Genomic DNA, 21,470 nt, shown 5'->3' with positions numbered 1-21,470 from the left:
AATTTCTCCGTCCCTTCCTTTCCCCACCATCGATACTACCTCCACCCCCGCTCCCCCCCGCCTGTCCCCTCGTCTCCCGCCGCTATCCTCATGACTACCAAATGAATTAGTCATCCCTTCCTTCCCCCTGCACATTGGCAGATGCACATCTCCACCAAATCTGACGTTAATGCCATTAATATTCATTAAAAATTAAGCTTAATTGCGCGTCTTTAGGAGAGGAGCACATACACCCCCCCTCCCCCTCAACACACACACACACACACACACAACCATACACACACTCAAACATAATCAACAGTATTGGATTTGACCACCACCCCCTGTCCCATGTCTGCTATCTAACAGGCAAGACACACTGACGTAACACACACACACATTTCCAAAGTAGCTGTGTGTGTGTTTGTGTGTTTATTTATGTATGTGTCCGCCACTGTTGTGTCGTCTGGCCCTAATTATTATTGAAGGTACTATTTTTAGAGATTACATGTGTGAGCTTCAAAACCAAGTGGCATTTAAGAGAAAAAAGGACAGAATCGTACAAACAAAAAGTGTCAATGTGACAGCGAGAGAGAGAAAGAGACAGTTTGTGTGTGTGTGTGTGTGTGTGTGTGTGTGTGTGGTGGATGCATTCATTAACCTGCTTTGTTTGTTTACTTGCAGATTCACACACATGTGCTCAAACTGATCACATCTTACTCTTACTAGAGAGAGAGAGAGAGAGAGAGAGAGAGAGAGAGAGAGAGAGAGAGAGAGAGAGAGAGAGAGAGAGGGTAATGTGACAAATCCACATTTGGTTATCAATGTGCTTCTAATCTATTTTCTATTTTCCAAAGAAAGAAATATTTGGAGAATCTACAAGTTAAGATTGCATTATTTCAGGAATTGTGTGTGTGTGTGTGTGTGTGTGTGTGTGTCAGAGGACAAACCCACACAGCCTGCTGCTTACACTGCACTGGCCATGTAAATGATGAACATTTATTCCAGGATACAGCCTATGATTATCATCACGGAAAAAGGTGACCATTTGGATGGAAATAGCTTTTGGGTGTGTGTGTGGGGGTGTGTATGTGAGTGTGTGTGTGTGTGTGTGTGTGTGTGTGAGGATGTGTGTGTGTGTGTGTGCATGTCCAGCCCTATCTTAATAGGTCCATTTGTTGCAGGGCCTGTTCTAGTGCTGTGTCCTTCAGATTGGATTCTATCTCAGCAATCCCCCTGACCTTTAGCACAAAGAGCTAAAGAGAGGACCAGAGCTCCAACCGAGGACAGACACACACACACACACACACACACACACAGATATTCACTCTTGCCAATGTGTACATAGAAGCACACAGGCACACAGATGAGAAACAAGCAGACAGAGAAAAAACACACACATTCACACACTTTGCATCGACATGACATCACATTAAGGACCTGCGATCGTCCGGGTCCACGTCTTTGTCGTCAGTTGTGTAGAAATACTTTAGATTCCTGTTCAAAAGCGAGGGATTTGACAGCCTTGTGTGTGTATTGGCACAACTCGCGATAGCCAATTTTTTCAAAACGTGTGAATTTCGTAAATAAATATTAAATTAAGAAGTTCTCAGTGTTCCTGTCGGGACTTGATCCTTCATTTATACGCCAGAGTCAGAATTCAGTTGTCTCCTGCCTCTGAAGCCTCCTGCTAGATAAGGATAACTTTCATTTGGCATTGGCAAGACTTTCTCTGGGCGAAGTTTAAGCATTTTCAGAGTCGACTGAGATGTCGGGCGATGTTTGTTTCGCCCTCTTTCCAGACACGCTGGCACAAAGAAACATGAGATCGTTTTTTGTATTATAAATATGGAAACGATATTAAATATTACTGCAAAAATATAAAATATGTGACTTTTTCCTCCAATTCTGTGCAGTGGACAACTCGCTCAGTTACATGAACCGTTTCAGCACTTGGATCTCTTTAAAATGACATCAAGTCTTTCTTATTTCCCACCCGTATTCCGACACCAAGGATGTGATTGGTCAGTTCATATCACGTGACACCAAAAGATTGACTGATTGGCTCTGGAGTTGTGAGCCAAGTCTTCATAATGTGTACGTAAACTTTGAGTATTCATAGGATCTCCTCATTTCTAGCCTGTATGGTGACAGACGTCTGCACTTCCCGCCTCCTTGGCAGAAAGCAGGTGGGAAAACAAATCATGACTTGCAACATCACGCATACATTCTACGTAACAGTAAGTACATTAATTTCGTACAATATTTCACCATCTAGATCAGAGCACAGAATACACTTTTACCTTTGGGACACACAGCCAGACACACACACACACACACACACACACACACACACACACACACCCTCGGCCTCCCTTGGGGATTGCCTGTGCTTTTATATTCATTCCTCTGCACAAGCCAAACTGAATAAGAGCGAGGCTTTGTACCATCTTCACTTCACACACACTCTTTGCAAGTCCCCTTCTTCTCCACAGCCCCCACCCCCCCACCTCACCACTCCCACCCCCCCTAACCGCCCATTCACTTTCAATTGCTTTGGCTACCGGTTAAAGAGGACATCCACCCAAACTGGTTGTACACCCACATGACTTTTGTTAAAGCGGCGAGGAACAATAGCGGCGTGTGTGTGTGTTGGCGAGTTCGACTTTGACTGTGACATTTTTGTGTGTGTGCGTCTGTGTGTCTGTGTGTGTTTTCTCTTTCTCTCTCTGTCTGTGAAGACTGAATCCAGGAACAAATGTAGCGGCATTTCCTAACAAATGGCAGCTAAATGAGGCCCCTAGGGTGCTATGCCGCTAACTACCAGTCGCCCCCCACCCTCGCAGCCCCCCCACCCCTTTTTTTCGGAGCCATTATGATTGTCCTAACCGTTCCAAAAACACCTCTCGCGCTCACGTTCATTTGCATTTGAATTGCGGCTCGGCTGTACAAAAACAAACATAAATCAAAAAAGGGAAAGACGAGCGAGGGAGAAAAAAACACAGCGGCGCATTCTGGTCCAGCAATTAGCGAGTGTCAGTCAACGCCGAGGTAAGAAAAAACAAAAAAACACTAAATTAAAAACATTGTCTCAAACACAATAACACACACACACACACATACACACACACAGCCTCACTGATGTGTGTGTTTGTATTTTATTTTATTTTTTTTGCAATTTTATCATTTAGTTTTAGTCTGAAAACTAATCAAGCTTAAGTGCTCATCAGCGGCGTCCAATCAGAGCAGAGCAGGCCCGGGGTTGCCGTGGCGATATGCGGGGACATTTAGAGGACTCCGATAAACTCTGCCATTTAAAAGGTTATGACAATTAACGTGGCTCTCCGCAAATTACAACTGCCAGACCTTTACCCACGGACGTCTCTCTTCCTCTTCCTCTTATCACCTCGCGTCCAGCCTCTCTCCGTCTCTCCACCTCCGCCCTGCTCGCACTCTCTCTCTCTCTCTCTGCCATATGCCCTCCATTTCCGTCGCTCTGTCCCCTCCCTCTCTCTCTCCCTCTGCCTCTCTTTCTCTCTCTCCGTTCCAGCCAGCAGCACTTTTATTATCCCGTTAATTAACACGGCTCTCCGCTTAATATTCAAATGGTGACCAATTAATGACATTGAACTTTGGGGGCGCCTCCCCCCGCTCGCCCACCTCCGCCCCTCTCACCACGCTTCCTTTCATTTCCTCCATCTCATCCTCTCACCCTTCACCTCCGTTCCTCAACCGTCCCCTCATCCCGCCGCCTCCTCCGAGCAAAGGTGTGCTCCCATTTCAGTGCAGGGGGTGAGAGTGTGTGTGGTGTGTGTGTGTGTGTGTGTAAGCTCGAGGAGGGGGGCCAGAGAGGGTGACTGAGCCAGCGGAGCAAGTATACAACGAGATGGTAGTAAAGCCAGGGGGGCCAAGGCACAGAATGGCTCGACAGGCTTTTAATTAACCTGGTGTGATTAAAAATGGGGGTGGGGAGGCGGCAAGGGGGGAGGAGGGGGGGAGGCCTTCTGCAGCAGCCAGTCGGGGGTGCAGAGGTGACAGGAAATAGGAAATAACACACAGGAAGTTGTGAAAGGAACAGGAAAAGTGATGTACGCGAGCGCCCTGTGGTTTGCAGTGACCTACAAAAATCCTTGAGAGTTTATTCGAATAAAACGACTCAGAGTGGAAAAAATGAGAGCATAAACACCACTGAGCCTTTTATACACGCTTTATATATATATATGTGTGTGTGAACAGGTAACTGTGCAAAGTGAATACAATTCATTCTGTCAGAGTAAAGCCATTCTAGAGGCATTTATGTGCTGTAGGCAGCCAGACATGCAGCCGCCACAGTGGATATGTTTACACGCATGTTACATACTGTGACCAAGGAAATAAATAAATTAAATGTCATGTATACACAATAATGACATTCAATGTATGGTACAATATTGTGAATGACTGTGAATTAATTAACACAGCAGGAATGTAGGAGGAGTACAGAGAGTGTGGAGTACTTTCAATGCCCCTCCATGCCAGTAGGGGGCGCAGAGTAACAAGATACAGAGGTGAGAGAGCAGGGAGGAATTGGCGGTCTGTCTCTACATCAGAGCCTCAACTACGCTCGTCTCCTCCAATCAGCTCAGAGCTCCTCGAGTCCACAAGCCCCTGCAGGAAGTAGTTAAAGGCCAATAGAGGAAATGCCCAGCGGGAGCAGCTTCAGTCGGGGACAGCGGGTCGGTGGGCTTTACGGCGGGAAGTAAATGTCTCAGAATAATGACTTCCTTCTTACAAGACCTGCTGCTAAATCAACTGTACTTCCTGTTCAAACAATACAACACACTCACACATGCAATTACTGAGTGAGTCAATTTAACAGAAAAAACAAAAGAACTGGCGGAGACTCAAGGAAACATCCACACCGCTACACTCATGTATATATTTTCTTTAGAGGTTTAGGGTAAGCACAATGATGTAGGAAAGAAAAAGATGTAATGTCCACATATGAGGACAAAGGGTTAGGACATTAAGGTTAACCTTAGGAAGATAAGAAGACTGAAAGCTTTCTAAAAAATTAAAGAACACATCTATAGAAAGGAGTATCAAACATTACACCCACAAATCTTCATCAACTAGCAGACAGATTGCTTGTAATGGCGAGGGAGAGGGAAAAAGAGAGAGAGAGAGAGCGGAGGAAGAGGAAGGCCCTGTTGAAGAGCAGCACTACAAATAATGGGGTTTAGATTGTGAAAAGGAAAAACATCCACACCGAGTGTTCTTCATTTGCCGAGTTCTCAAACACCCACAGCACTCAGCAGCAAAACACCCACGTTTATTCTTCCAAAAACTACTCTTCCCTGATTCAATGTATTTTTTTCCTGTTTTTTCTTATCAGCCTTGATGTCTTAGAAATGTCTCTTTAGCCTGCGCTGCTCCCTGCAATCACACGAGGTCACGGCGGTGCAATATCCTCAAAGAAGAAGACGCCGTTCTCGCTTCGATCGGTTACAAAAACCAGCTAATAGCGCTGGGTTGCCGGGCAAATTCTGGTGTCAAAGGCAGCTGGAATGGTTCCATCAACTGAAGGATGTCCTCTGGCTGGGGTTAATGGGAGTGGAGAGGGAGGAAAGGAGCCGTGGAAAGAGCCGGAGGAGCGAAAATAAAGAACTTTTCAGCTTGGATTTCTCCGAGTAATGCGGGGTCAGAAAACAAGGGTCAAAACCGCAATGACATCCTAATCTGCCGCGCGCTCGTAAACCGTGTGCGCGCGCGTGTGGGTCTGCTTGTGTGTGTGCGTGTGGGCGCACCTAATCCGTTCCACCGCACCTCAAATCATGTCTCATTTCAGCACAGAATCGAAGGCAAAGGTCACCGTTTGACCTTTTCACAGCTCCAAACCGCCGCAGCACGCTCGGCTGATTAGTGTACACACATACACACGTATGAAAAAAAAGAAAAAAGAAGGCGGATACACACACGCAGTCGCTTAGGAGAGAGAAATGAAAGTAATGCGGCAATAAACGGAAACGTGTTGAAACTGCCGCGTCTACAATCAAAGATGGAGGCTGGTTGTGTTTGTTATCTGAGTCTATTCCTGTTGCTCTATCGCTCCTTTATTCCCTCAATCAATGCACCATTAACTTTGTCCTGCTTTTGATCTGTGTAAAATGTCAAACCTTCTTATGTATATGTATAATTAAAGTTACACATTACGTCATATATCAAATACTCGCGACGGTTACATCTCCGCTAATACGGATCAAGCGGCAACTCTCCAATTGGTGGATCGAAAATCAGCCTCCATTAATCGTGGGGTGTCCTGCTAAAGTGTCCTTGAGCAAGACAATAAATCCCTATCCCAGTGGCCAAAACGACAAAATGTAATGTAAATGTAAAAAAGCCGGTAGCTTATTAGCTAATGGGGAAGAGTGAGTTTAGCTGGGCGGACGGTCTGACGAGTCGCCTGCTGCGTTGCGGGGACATAAAATGCCATACAGCCGCAACGTGAGCGAAAAACCGCCATAATTACAGGTAGAGACAGCAGGACGCCACGCCGTTTGAAGGTATGGCGGCTTTTATGCAGCGCTAACGAGCAAGTGTGCTGATTGAGACGTTTCCCTCTGAGCTGCGTGTGTTCAATAACAATGGAAAAGCAAAATTTAAACCTTGATCACCACCACCTACATCGCAGCGGTTGGCATGGCAACTGATATGGGTATGGTTTTTTTTTCCCGGACAGGTGAAGCAAAGCTATGACCAACACGGACGTCACTGTAGAAGCTAACACCTGTTGCATTAGCATCACTTTGCCTCGTGATGAAAACACGCCATTGTCGTAAAATGTCCAACCTGCAATCAATCTAACAGCGGTGGAGAATAATGTTTGTTCGTAGCACGTATGAGACAATGTGTGTGTGTGTGTGTGTGTGTGTGTGTGTGTGTGTGTCTGTGTGTGTGTGTGTGTGTGTGTGCAAGCAAGTTAAGGAAACAAGGCACGGGACAAAAGGCACGGCAGCTGAAACGTTCGCTCAGTATGAAAATTACACGTCTAAGACTAATGATTTCCTCTTCTGACAACCTGCTTTTGTGTTGGCGATGGCTTTCGGCGAGGCGATTTTTCTTTTGCCGCGCTCAATATTCAAGGCTGTCGGAAAAAAGAAGGTTTAACTACATCTCAGTAAATCACAGTGTAACTACCGCGACAGACACGAGCACGATGGCGAGGACGCCGCGCCGACGCAGCAGATTGTGGAGACGCTGGCTGCGTCTGTTGGTATTTGTGAGGTGCTAATGGCCGGTGTGTGTGTGTGTGTGTGTGTCTGTCTGTGTGATTTGAGGCTTCAGAAAAGATTATTGTGTGAATATTTTGTGGGTTTGTCTCTTGTTAGGTTATTAGAAAGAGAGGAAAACATGGGATGGAACTGTGGATTCAGTTTGAACGTGATTTCAGACATCACATTGCTGGCCTGTGGTCTATTTTAGTTTTGTTTCTCAGTAGGGCGAGCTCTCTGTCTCTGAGTGCTTGTGCCTGCCAGATCCAGTGAAGCAGCCGGGAGCGTGTCCTCAACACACACACACACACAAACACACACACACACACACACACACACACACACACACACACACACGTGGACAACATGAGGAGCAGAGGTATAGGGCGCAAATCTGAAGCACAGCAGACCTTTCTACATCACAGTTCTTTCACCGTGAACATTGCATCACATTGTACCACGTCACATCGAATCACGTCACATTGTACAACGCATCACGTCATCTACATCTACATCACACTCTAAACTGTGTCATATAGAAACAATGCTGTTCCAGTCCTGTGCGATGGGCTTCGACTACTCTTGAATAGTTCCAGAGATTGACAATTCTGTCTCTTTAGGCGAGAGAAGACGAGAGAAGTCTGTTTGGCCTTGGTGGAGGTATGTGCTCCTTCCCTGATCTGTCATGGAATAATATGCTCTGTTCTGTTCTGTTCTAATCTGTCCTGTGCCGTGATGTGAGCCAGGCAGGGCCGCCAGCCAGCATCCCTCCGCGCTGGCTGACGGATCCCTCTGGCTGCGGCGTGGATGGGAAACACATGGGGCAGCCTTTGCTCGACTCCCAAAAAAACAACAACCGCTTGAACCCAACTTCCCTCACGGAAAACTTCTTCAGAACATCGTGCTGAAACTTGGCAGGAAGTCCCGATCCATATCTGCGAAGAACAGGCGGCTTTGTGCCGGCGAGGTGCGGGTTCGCGAGATCTGCGTGTAAACTATACAATCTGTGGATGTTCAAGCAGACAACCAACACACTGCGACGTGCCAAAAATAAGCCTCATGAATAATGCGAGGGAATAACATCCACATCAAACGGCGGAAATCTTCACGGGAATGACTCGTGTGACCCGCAGACGCATGTTGGACCACCAACACACACACGCAGTTCATCCCAGAAGACACGCCGGCCTGCCGCAATAACGTATTAAGATACAGCCCATGGAGGAAGAGGATTGGGCCAAATCCCTCTTCTGCTGATGTCTCACGATTCATTCCCCAATGTTGCGTCTGATATGAGACATCTGCGTATCTACCACTGATATTTATTCAAATATATTTATTGAGTTATGCTAATCATTTCCTTTTTTCGCTCACAGCATAGGAAATCTGTGACAGCCAATTTATTCCGCAGAGGAAATGGCGCAGTGCAGTGAGTGTGTGTGTGTCAGTATGGTGTGATTGTGTGAGTGTGTGAGCGTGTGTGTTACCTGTTGTTGTTGTTGTGGTGGTGGTCGAGGCTGCAGGTAGGGGCTCTGAGTCGGGCCTGCGGGGGTCTGCTGGGGGGGGCTGAAGTAAGGAGGGGTCCCCTGCGGCTGCTGACCCGCCTGCTGCTGCTGCTGCTGTTGCTGTTGCTGTTGCTGCTGCTGTTGCTGTTGCTGTTGCTGTTGCTGCTGCTGCTGCTGGTGCTGCTGGTGGTGGTTGTAGCCTCCCATCGCCTGCTGTCCATAAGGAGGCACCTGATGAAACAAACAAACACACACTGGTCACACACAAAGAAGATAGACGACGTCGGAAGACCACGACCACCTAAACGTCTCCGTCTGCATCTGAGATGATCAGAAGCGACGACAGCCACCGTTTCTAGAGACGCCTAGTAATTCATATGTGGGAATATTTGGGGCTTTGAAGGAAATGAAATGTCCGTGGCCTCTGTGTTATGGCCATAAAATCTCTCAGGATGGCTCTTTTAATGTGCAAGCGTAAATTCTGTTGCTGACTGCAGTCGACTCGCTGCAGTTTATGTGAAACAGACCCAGGATTTTGCGAAACATTTTCAACACGTTACAAGAAAACAGAATAAATTATCAAATGAAACGTTTTGACTTTCTTTGTGCTCGTCCAATAACAGGAGGGGAGTGGTCCGACCTATTTGAAGTGAATTGCGAGAAATGTTTGTGGAGCAACGTGATGAAAAATAGTTGAAAGTCGCGGCTCAAAGATGTATGAGACAAGAGAAAGTGCTGGATAAATTACAGAGCGGCGGGTCCAGACACCTACATTTAACTTCATAACACTGAAATCTGTTAAATATTTGAAACTAACTGACAGAGGAACAAATGGACACGAGGAGAGACGTAATCGCGGGTACAGATAATGAAGATAAAGCGGTGCAAGAAAAACAAATATTTGGTGAGTTTGACAGGTTTAGATTCTATGTTAAATCTCTAGATAGAGGAGGGATTAGAGCTCTTAGACATTAGGCGCTCGAAGTTTGGCCTCCATCCACGTTCTGATTCATCCCACTGTCTCCCAGCTGAGGACGGGAGGACACCGTCTCGTCTTCCCCGCCGTCCTCCAGGCCTAATGAGCTCACACAGTCCAACTCTCTGTCCCCCGTCCTGCCAAACTCATCCTCCGCTCCACATTATCTCCCTCTTATCTTGCAGATGGGTTGAGGTGTGTTGGGACGTGGGCTTGTGTGTGTCCCGGGCCGTAGCCCTAACCGGGGGGGGGGGACGAGTGGAAGTGCAGCGCCGCGAGGAGAATGAAACAAACTCCCCAAGGGACGCCACGCCAGCACTGACGCTGGATTACACGGCGGTTATGAAACAGAGTGTGTGAGTGTAACAAGCTGGCAGCAATACAAATGTAGTCTTAATCCCTCCTTGTCATTTGTTATGACTACAGACGGCACCAGGTGCTCCTCGCTCCTCTAAGGATTTCCTATGCAGGCTGGGATTTTCTCATTGGGACACACACACACACACACACAAGCCAAGTCCACATTATAGACTATTAAACAACATTTACGACCACTGGTGAAGCCTTATGACAGCACTTCTCATGTCATATTTTTTCGCCATCATGTCATGTTGCTTTGTATCGCGTCGTGTGCGGCGGCGGCCGGGCCACGCTGCCACAAACTCGTTAAACGTGGCGCACAGGCTGTAATTTGGGGGCGTGTGTGAAAGCTGTAGCTCAAGTCGTTCACCTCCAGCTCCTGCCGCACACACTCGCCCCGTCTTAAACTTTTGAATGTCCTTTTAAATCTTCCTTGACAGGCTCCACAAAGCCAAAGTCTCTCAGATTTGGAGTGATTCATAGCATGCAGAGCGACAGTGTTCTCGGGGACTCCGACATGACGTAACCACGACTGCGGGGTTGTGTCAGATCAAAAGCAAAGAGCTCAAAAAGCTGTAGTTTTACTGTGACTGTAAAATGTGCGAAAAGCATAATATAGTGAAATGTGAGCTGGCTGCAGCCGGTGGAGATTAATATGTGTGAAATAGTTTTGAAATGTAACTTCCTTTGAGTGGGTGGTTAAGAAATTCTCTTGATGCTTGCAGAGGCTTTTGCGACGCGTTGAATTGAGATGATTGGACAGTGTAGAATCGTTTTCACTTGAATGGGAATCTGATTAGAAAGGACAGGTTAGTGTGTGTGTGTGTGTGTGTGTGTCTGGCTCAGAGTGTGAGTTTGTCATTAGGCCAGTGAGACAGACAGACCAGCACCACAGGATTCATTCGTGCCAACCAAGACGACACACAAATTCCTACACATGGACAAACATACACACACACAATATCTCTCTCTTTCTATGTCTTTGTCTAACACACACACGGATCATTAGGTGCGTGGATCAAAGCAACCTGCTCTCTCCGGTGGTCAGCCCGGTGAAACGCCGTGGGTCCCCACTGGAACGCCGCTGTTCCGGGATAGCTAAGGGATTAGGTCGCCATGGAGATCGAGATCAGACAACCGTGGGTGGGTTCCTTTCTCAGACAAACACAATGACGGGCAGACAGACAGATGCAGCGAGACAGAAACAAACGGAGGGACGTGGGCAGAGACAGACGGGTTGTAGACCAGAGAGAAGCATCTTGATACTACAGATAACCTTCATAAATTGTGTGAAATGCTGATGAATTAAAAATAATAATTTCATCCACAGAGAAGAGGGAGAGATGGAAACACCAATGTGAAGTTCACTCACTATTCATCAGCTCTCAGCGATCGATGTTTGGCTGAATGTGTCATTTTATATCATTCCTGAACCTTCAAATGAGCAAAATCCAATAATTCAAGCTACGATCGGAGGCCGCTGACGTTCACTGCGATCGACTGACTAACTACTCACTCTACAGCTATGACCAGGAATGTTACAAACCCCGAAGAAGAAACCAGCCCTCGCTTTCAATTTATATTAATGCATAAATACGACCACGCAACAGCAGCTCCGTTTAGGATCCCTTCAACATGATGGTGTTTGGCTCTGGGCCAACGCCTTTGAGCAACACCGAGACTGACTGAGGAGTTGATGAACTTTTCAGAGGCATCTCAAAACATTCGCTACAGTTGTTTGGCTTGGGCTGCAATCCACACTACAACAGTTAATATAAGAAGAACCATCATGGTTAACTATAACCAGCTGAGAGGACTCAATAAAAAAACAATGAGGTCCCAATGAGGATCCATTGAGGACATAATGAGGAACCAATGAGGACTTGATGAGGACATAATGAGGACATAATGAGGAACCAATTAGGATCCAATGAGGACATAATGAGGACTCAATGAGGAATCAATTAGGATTCAATGAGGACATAATGAGAAGAAAAATGAGGACCCAATGAGGACATAATGAGGACATAATGAGGACTCAATGAGGACCACATAAGACCCAACTGTTCACCTCAGGCTCTTTCAGATATGGACATCAGTCCTAAAATAAATGTTGGGCTTTGGCCGGCTTCAAAATTGCACCTTTGGATTCTGTGATGCAGCAAATATTGATTCATACACATTCTATAGTAGTAAGTGTGCAAAACATACTGTATTGACTTTAAAAAAAAATGTCGTCAAGGTGACTTTGCTCCCTTACATTTGCTAGTTGTAGGTAGAAAACCTTGCTGCGTTACAGGTGACTTGGTTATTCCACTAATTCACAGGGGGATTCATACATCGCTGTGTCACAAGTGTGCCGGTTGTCCATATGACCTACAACAAAGCTACGAGTCCTGCCGTGACACACGCTACCGGACATTAGCATGAGACAGGTTTACCGTCTGCTAGGCGCCTGTTTTACTGCTTGCCGTTGCAGAATCCTCACAGAATGTCCTTCTCTCAGCGCATTGAGGTGGAGAGACTGACAGATATGCATGCGAGGAGACAGGCGATCAGATAGGCGAACACAAAGACAGACAAGGAGACAAACAATACAAAGCAAAAGCAATACAGCCAGCCAGCCAGTCAACCAGCCAGTCAGTCAGTCAGTCACACAGCAACAGACAGCAGGCAGACTCAAGGTCTAACAAGTTGCAACCTGTCAAAGTGGCTTTGGGAGGGAAGAAAGAATCATTCAAATGCAGCTGCTGTTTGATCGCGGGGGTAGACGGTATCAATGTACTGTACCGACTGAGCACACACAGAAACCTGATTCCCTTTGACGGAGACTATGCTCGCTGATCAACACACTCACTGTGCTGTTGTTCATACCAATAACAATGACTGCTGGAAGTAGAAAATAAGACTTTTTTTCCCCTTTCTGCTTTTTCTTCCACTCAGGTGTGGGGGGAGGGGGGAGAAGACAAAACAACAGTGTGATTTATCCAGAGCGTCTCGCCAGGCGCGCAGTGTCAAATAAATGTCTGTAATGAAATGACAACAGATGCGAAGTGCTGAAGGGAGACACGGCACAGAATAGACGTCCTGCGAAGCAAATAATTTACCATAAACTGCAGAAACAGTGTGATGAAAACAAAAGCTTTGGCACCGCACAAATACACGCGCGCGCACACACACGCAAAGAAACACCGAACATAACTCCACCAAGAATTTATCACCACAACAGTCATATGGAAAAACAGGCAATACCTTCCTGCTCTGCAAATGCATGCTAAGTGCTATCTGAGGCAGGAGTGTGTGTGTGTGTGTGTGTATGAATAAGCGTGTGTGAGTGTGTGTGTGTGTGTGTGTGTGTGTGTGTGTGTGTGTCTTAAATCACCCGTTTAAAAACCTCACATGGAACACGGCACTGCTTGTAATTCAATTGGGCCAACGAGCAAAACATGGGAATTTTTGTAATTGTGTCGCTGTGGCGATATGGCTGGCTGGCAACTGGAACCACAGGTTGCCCCGTTTTGAGTGACAGACAGACTCAGCCAACTAAAGCATAAAAAAACCACACACACACACCAATATGCTTGATAAACACTGACAGACATGACAGGCACCCAAGAGAAAGCACGTCGCATTAGACAGACAGAGCAACTAATCTCAGCCCCGTCAAAACATTCACAACCAATTCTACTCTCCGTTGCTCCAGCACCACTCTGCACACTGAGTGAAAACATATATTCATTTATTTAAAGCTTGTCCTGACTGGCCGGCTGTGTCTGAGTGTGAATATTTAAATGCATTCAAGACAAACTAGCACTCACTCACACTCCTTGAATCACAGTATGAGCATCGTCTTAGCGTGTGCCAGTTAAAAGCACAGAACATGGAGGCTCCTGAACTGTTTTAAATTGATCTATAGGGATACGGGTTAATCGCTGCATCACTGAATGGATAAATGCATATTACAGAATTAATAGGCTTCATCAATAACCTCACACTCAGCATACAGTAAACACACACGTTTTACTGCAAACAGAGAATTATTTTGTATTCAGGCTCCCCGGCAGCTCAGTAAATCTGAAAGCTAACTTAAAGCGAGATCATCAAAGGACGATTCAGCGGGGGGTCACAGCGGGGGGACGGTAAGAGAGAAATAACTCTGTTGACAGATCTGTCAATCAAAAGAAGGAAGCACACACAGCACGCTGGCAACAAAATGAGCGCAGAGGCATTGGAGGCAATTGTCTCATCCGCGTCTCCAAAGCTTACGCTGCTGTAAGTGGCTGAAGTATTAAAGTTATAATGTGAATAATAAAATCTTCCATTTGACCTGCTTTCTTCAAAAACCCATCGCAGTTAAACATCCAGCATGTCACTCTGGGCTGTAAAATCCCACACTTTTTGCGTTTTAGAATCATTTGATGGATTGCGTTGTAAAAAAATTGGACGTCTCTTCAGGCCGTTGAAACCTTTCAGAACTCAGAGATAAACTTAATTATGTATGGAGATGAGGCTAAAACAAAGTGAATATGCAAGATAACAACACTCTGAACTCTGGAGCCTCTTCAGGAACTTTTCATTGTTTGGCTCCAGTGAACCAGGAAGCATTTTGCTTCAGGAGCTACAGTGTATTTGTTAAATGAATGAATTACAATAACCAAAGCAGCTTCACACACAAAGGATGCTTCTCTGCGAAACAAACAGCATTCTCGGGAATTGAGGGACAGTTGCTGCCATGTTGCCGCCATTTTAATGACAGCACCAGAAAGGCAAGAGCAACGTGTGAATATGTGGGAAGAACGATGTCGCTCCTCATTCAGTTCTGAACTTTTGGTCTAAAAGAGTCTTAGGTCAGCTTTCCAGTCGTGATTAAACTCGAGTCCCTTAATAAAATGAAAGCGATCAGCGCAACAGGCTGAAGATTCACCACAAAGAGACGGGGACGCATCCCAAAAGTCCTCATTGTTCTGATATCGAGGTGAGGAACTTCAGTGCTCTTTGCCTCTCTTTACCTCTGATCTCTCTTTCTCCCCCTCATCTCCCTCTCTCTCTCTCTTCACTCCACCCCCTCCTCGTGCACCGGGAGGCTCTTGACACCTCAACAACGAGCCGCCCTTGGAGGGAGAAGAGACAGAGCACGAGAGGGAAAGAGAGAAAGAGAGAGGGAAAGAGAGAGAGAGAGAGAGAGAGAGAGAGAGAGAGACAAGCAGCGGCACACCGTACTCTCATTGTAACATGTCAGCTACGCACTCTTAAGAAACAAAAGGCAGGGGTTATGAAGCCAAAAGAAAATATAAATACACTGGCACAACATTCACGTTCAGTCAACAAAAACCAGGCTGGGGATGAATTTCCGGCTGCTTTCTGCCTGAAACACGTCGCTTCATCTGGTGATCCCAATTCTTTTTTCATAACTGGGTGTTTTTATTACACGATGAACACGCCAGCCTGCCTATGGCTGACTTATCGACCCCGCGATAACATCAACATCTCTCTTATGGCGCAAATGGCGTGTGAAAGCGGGCAGATAGCACCGCTGTCAATTGACGAGACACGGCGCCGCAGCTCCTCTGTATTTTCATCTCGGCGTTCCTCTCTGAAGGCTGTCAGACGTGGCTCTCTGCCCCCTCGCTGTCTCTCTTTAGTTTTCCCTTTTTTCCAATTCTCCGTTTCTGCTCTCGCATCAATCGAAGGAGGGAGAAAAAAAAAAAAGAACAAAACAAAGGGACGGCATGTTGCAGTCGTTTTATTGCCGGGCTGGCACTGCAACTAGCGGAGTGTGTGTGTTGTTCCAGGCAGGGGCCGTAATGGAGACATTTGGAGAGGCAGTGCGGGGCAGGTTAATGCTCTCTGTAATGTGTGTGTGAGAACAGTGATTTATTTTTTATTTTTTTGGTGCGAGGCTCCGGGCCCCGTGCCACTGACTCCAAATGTTTTCCCCCACTAAACTCCTGACCCCAATCTGAGGCCAAGAAAGACAGAACGAAAGGGGAAATTGAGAAAGAGAGAGAGAAAGAGAAAGAAAAGCAAGTGTGATTCATGAAGGGACGGGGGTCAAAAATGGACTGAATAAATGAGCGAGGGAGAGGGCGGGGGGGTTTAGCCTGTGGGCTTTCCCAAAGGGAGGGAAATCTACCTCTGAATAGACTCACTCTTGGCAAGTAGGAACGATTAATAAACTGCATTACAGAGCTTCTCAGGTGTCTAAACTGCACCGTTTCAGCACAAAATACCCCTGAAACATCTCAGGGATCAATCATTTCGCCGCAGGTTCATCTTTCACCACGCACACAGCCACTACAGGCTCCAACTCGCACGGGAGCCGGGCCAATTACGCCCTGAACGAGGGGAGGATTCCAGTCAGAACACGCCCGCCCGCCCGCCTGCCATCGATGGATGAACGTCAAGAGGGAAGGAAGGAGGAAGGTTGAGGTTCTGTCGTACTGTCCCCGCTGAGGCGCCGGACGCTGGAGATCTCGGACGGCGCTGTGTTAAGTGACATTGATAGGATGAATTGACAGGTTCCTTCACCTCCAATGTGGATAGCGGGCGGCATGTTGGAAAGACGGATTATGTGAGGATTATTTGTCTAACTGCCTGTTGGAGTGAATCCTTCATGTCTCTTCTAACAATGGTGATCGCTGTCACATTTGTCGACTCATCTTCTTCTTCTTGAGTCCTCAAAACTGCCCCAAAACCCGACACAGCCAGACAGACAGAGAAACAGACAGATAGACACTTTATTTTATCTGAGTATCACATCATACATTTTTTGTCTACATGTAACTGGGCCAAATCCAGCTTTAAAAACTTGTATTAATCTAAACAAATGCCGCCGAAACCTGGCAACACCTCAATCAGGCCAATTTGTGCCTTCTCAGATCCGCTTCCAAATGTCGACGGCGTTGTCACGTTTTTTCTTCACTTCCCTCCTCCACAAATTAAGTCCCAACGCGGAGACATTGGAACAGACATGACCTGTCTCCAAATCTACCTCTAATCTGGAGGAAAACTAAGATGAATTCTCGGCAAGCCAATTAGAGCAGCGACTAATCCCTGCGTACCTCGGCGAAGAAGTGCAGCATCCTTTTCTCTCTCTCTCTCTCTCTCGCTCCACTTTCATCTCCCTGCTCTTTTATCTCATCAATAGACACATATAGGACGGCGCAGACAAAGAGCGCCGGGCACGGATCTTTCAAAAACACGCCGCCTGTGACGTTTTTACACCGCTTCCTTGCATCCGACACTAAATTGCACTAAATTCCCAACATCGCTTTACCTGCCTGAGTAATAATGATGGAGGTTGCAGATCATAAACCTCACACGAATGCAAGAAATAAGACGCAGAGGAGGAAGAGGAAGAGGAGGCAGTAGCTGGGTTTGCGGTTGAAGCAATCACGACTCAGAGGAGAGAGTGAGTTTGTTACGTTATGTTAAATCTTCTGTATGGACGCCATACATTGATATAATTGATGGCATCAGTTCAACTTGTCAGTGGAGGGGGAGGGGTTTTCTCCCCTTTCAAGTTAATGGCCGTGCAGCATGGTCTCGGCGTGGCGTCTTGATTGGCTGAGAGCCACTCCACAGCAGAGGGGTAATAAAAGTTACAAATGAGAGCAGGCTATTAGAGCCATTGACGTGCGTAGGCCAGCGCGCTAATTAATTGATCCTGAAACTTCATCTATTCTGGAGCCAGAGAGGAACCCTTAATTAATCAGCCTTTCCATATCGTTGTCCTCCTTTTTCCGTCTCGCAACTCTCTCTCTCGCTCTGTTAATGTGGTCTTTAATCGCGAGGTGGAAACACCCGACGTCCAGTGGGTTTGCCGTGCATCTCGGGTCTGGAGATTATGTGTGTGTGTGTGTGTGTGTGTGTGTGTGTGTGTCTGTGTGTGTATCTGCATGTTTGAGACGTCTGCGCTGTTTTAATAGGGGGGGGTAAGGCGAGGCTGGAGTGGTCCCCCATTATAACCCCCTTCCCTCCCTCCCTCCGTCCTCCCCCTCGTCTTCCTCCATCTTTCCTGGCAGAGGGTCTGATTTATTGGGGCTTCCCAGTCATCCGTCAGACCCAACAGCGCTGGCTGCATTAACCCCAAAGACAACCCCAGCACCCGGGGCCCCTAAGTGCTTCCAAGTGGCCCTCACACACCCCCCCATCCACACCCCCACCACTGAGGAGCCCCCCACCCCCACACCCCCTCCCCTCCAGCCCGAGCTCAATCGATGCCGTAAATTACCCATCTAACTCCCTAAAGTCGATGGCCCAGAAGCTGATGTCTGGACAGGCAAGGGGTTTTTACAGCTCTGTTTCAGCGGAGGCTTAAAGGTCCAGTCCGTGCGTTTGAAGCGTATACATTACAGGCAGGAGACGTCTGACACATCAGAAGTGCGATGATGAGTGTTTCTCCGCTGCTAATGGGAAATATGAGCCATTTGCGCCAATCCGTACAATGATTGCCCACGTCAACAAACCATTTACAGCATTAGAGAAACGGCACGATCGCAGCGACAGAAAAGACGCAGAAGAAGAAGATTGTTCCTTTATTCTTTCACTTCCTTGTTTTAGTCGATTCATCTTTTCTTGGAAACACTCCAACCTGCCAAGCCTGAGCAATGATGAAGGCCCGCGTCTCTCACCCGAGTGATCAAGGAATAAACTAATCCGGGTTCCAAATTTAGTTCTGAACTTTTGAACTTTAAACACACACATTCTTCACTTATTCATCAGTTTACGATGTTAACATTCAATTTGTTGTTTGTGGAGCTTTTGAGTGGCAGAGTAAATATGAATCCCGGCATAATTAATCCTGGTGCTTGTGTTTGGCTGCTTGTTTGTTTCTTTTATATTTAGATGATTATTTTCTTTATTTAAAAAAAAAAAGCACTTGACACTTTACAGGCACTGAGGAAACATCTCAGCAGAGTCGCATGAAAATGTGACGCACAAAGTGAACGGAACAAAGCCAAACAGCGACACACACACGCACACACACACACACACAGAAGTGCGCGTCTTGATGCGTCTCGCTTATTAACAGCGAGATTTAACACAGCTGTCGCCCAGATGACCGCGTGTTTTTCTTCCTCTACAAAACGCCGGCGTGTTCTATTCTTCTCACGGCTATATAGACGACGATAAAGATGATGAAGCTGAAGAGGAGAGAGGACCTTGATAGGAGCTAGAAGAGGCGACGTGGGACAAAGGGCTTTTCTGTGTTTGGAGGGGTGTGTGTGTGTGTGTGTGTGTATGGGGGGGTGTATGGAGTGAACAGGCAGCGAGTCAGCCACATTTCCACTTGACTTTAAATGCTTTGGCTTCTATTAAGTTGGCCCAGTGTGTAAGGAACAAACAGCCAACACTAGTAATGGTTTCTGCCTGGCTCGTTGACACATTCACCCCCCCCCCCCCCCCCCTTCCTCCTCCTCCCCCTCTCCTCTCCCCACCACACACACACACACACACACGCTCTCAATCACACACACACTCTTTTCCCTCTCTCCCTTTCATTTCCCAGGAAATCATTTTTTCTCTCCCTCTCTCTCCCTCTCCCGCTCTCTCTCTCTCACCCCCTCCCCTCTTTTCACATCAAACACTAATGTTTCCTTCAAATTCCTTTTCCTCTCTGTCTGCCAACTTTGACATCACAGGAAATTACGCTCTGAATTGGCGGCCTGGTTTTTTTCTCCTTCTTCTTCTTCTTCTTCGCTTTCAACTTCATTCCGCTTCCCTAACAGACGGCTCTCTCGTATGACCCATCGTCCCCGAGACGCCCACCTCCTCTCTGCTTCATCCTCCTCCTCCTCCTCTTTTTGTTTTTGTGTCTTCCGCTGAGATGTTTCATCCGTTACAGACACAGACGTCTCTTTCTCTCTAACACACACGAACTGCATGCAGGCACACACACACATTATAACGTGACACTAAATACATCATGCAACCTCCAGATTCATTTGCTGGAGGAGTGTGTGTGTGTGTGTGTGTGTGTGTTTCCAGACATTAACCTCAGGGTCCTCCAGAGGTGACTCAGCCTGGGTTAAAGGGTCAGTCAGCAGCATATTTAGCCCAGATCTCCACGCTCTACTCCCACTTCTCTCCTCTTCTTCCTCTCTCCTCTTTATGTGGCACAAATCTGATTCACCGTTTTCTGACCCAGTTCTGACCTCAAACGACCCACAAAGCGTTTGGTTGCTGAGATGCTAGTAAACTAACCGCTGTCGCCTTGTTTACATGCACACAGTAGCGCTGGCTGAGGTCTGTTGTTATATGTGACACTAAACCCAAACCCAGAGTTGTTTACATGAGCTGTGTTCATAAGTAGTTCATTTATAATCACGTTTACATGTAGGCTACTCAAGCGTGTCCAATACGCTCGGCTAGCTCCTTCCTCATGCATGTAGCAGCTCAAATCCCTCCATCTGCATTCTGTCCAAACAAAAAAAAACATGTCTACGTTTGAGCGTTGGGGTCCATGTTAATGTTTCATGGTCTCTGTTTCTTCTCAGATCTTTATCAGGAGGAAGGTTTACTCCTCCTGTCTGACGGGTTTAGCTGCTACTGCTGCTACTACAGCTTTGGCTAACTGCTAGCTACCTCACCGGGCAGCTGAAAATAACATTACATTTGGTATTCACACAAAGTCAGAGTTTAATGTTCACGCTGGGAATTGACAAACATCTGGCATCAGAAAAAGCAGCAGCATCAAGTGACAACAGCCATTGTGAGCGTTTATGCCTTTATATGTCCATTTACAGCCTTTTAGCTTTAGAGCTCTGAGCTTAGACTGATTCAGGCCTCAGTCAGGACCACAGCGTGTGTTTACATGATCATATATCGATCAAATGGTCTTGATCGGATCATTGCAGTCAGTATAAACGGAAGAAATTGATGGTATTGATGGAATTTAATGCAGGGGGGAGGGTTTGGAGCGCTTGTTGTTATTGTTGGAGCTTGGATGGCTGCTCACACACACACACAGCAGAACAATGTTCATTTACTGATTTATAATAAATAATCTTACAGGTTTCATAGCTCTATGTATCAAGAAATCCTGACTATCCTTATCATAATTACTGATAATGAAAACCTAGTTACTGTAAGATAATTGGAGTCCTGCCTTAATCATGTTTTAATCTAATTATTAGAGTTAATTTAGACGTTTATCTCGTCCCAATAAATGTATATCAAAGCCGCTGCTATGGTGATACAACACAGCCTCTGTACATATACATCAGGTCTGCACTGCTAAATTTGGAAGGTTGTATTTAATAGGAGGGTAGGGTTTAATTTTAGTCGCATGTAATCATTATGCATAATGTATGTACACCCCCCTCACACACACACACACACTCGCGTTTAGTCCATGGGAAAATCAGAGAGGCAGTTAGACACACACATCTTTGTTGA

General features: G+C 46.5%; 1 protein-coding gene across 1 annotated transcript in view; it reads right to left on the bottom strand.

The window, feature by feature from the left end:
- The window catches only part of LOC143009595 (AT-rich interactive domain-containing protein 1B-like), a 153,221-nt gene that overhangs the window by 100,612 nt on the left and 31,139 nt on the right, over window positions 1-21,470 (bottom strand). The window contains exon 3 of the mRNA XM_076161633.1: window positions 8,717-8,965. Coding sequence (XP_076017748.1) covers window positions 8,717-8,965 — 249 coding nt within the window. The remainder of the gene's footprint in view (window positions 1-8,716; window positions 8,966-21,470) is intronic.

Source organism: Genypterus blacodes, unplaced genomic scaffold (assembly GCF_046128005.1).
Source record: "Genypterus blacodes isolate CSIRO-AG114 ecotype Tasmania unplaced genomic scaffold, CSIRO-AGI_Gbla_v1 ptg000112l_1, whole genome shotgun sequence".
In the NCBI taxonomy this organism is placed as follows: domain Eukaryota; kingdom Metazoa; phylum Chordata; class Actinopteri; order Ophidiiformes; family Ophidiidae; genus Genypterus; species Genypterus blacodes.
The sequence above is the reverse complement of the archived record's forward strand: the minus strand, read 5'-3'. Positions and strand labels throughout refer to the sequence as shown.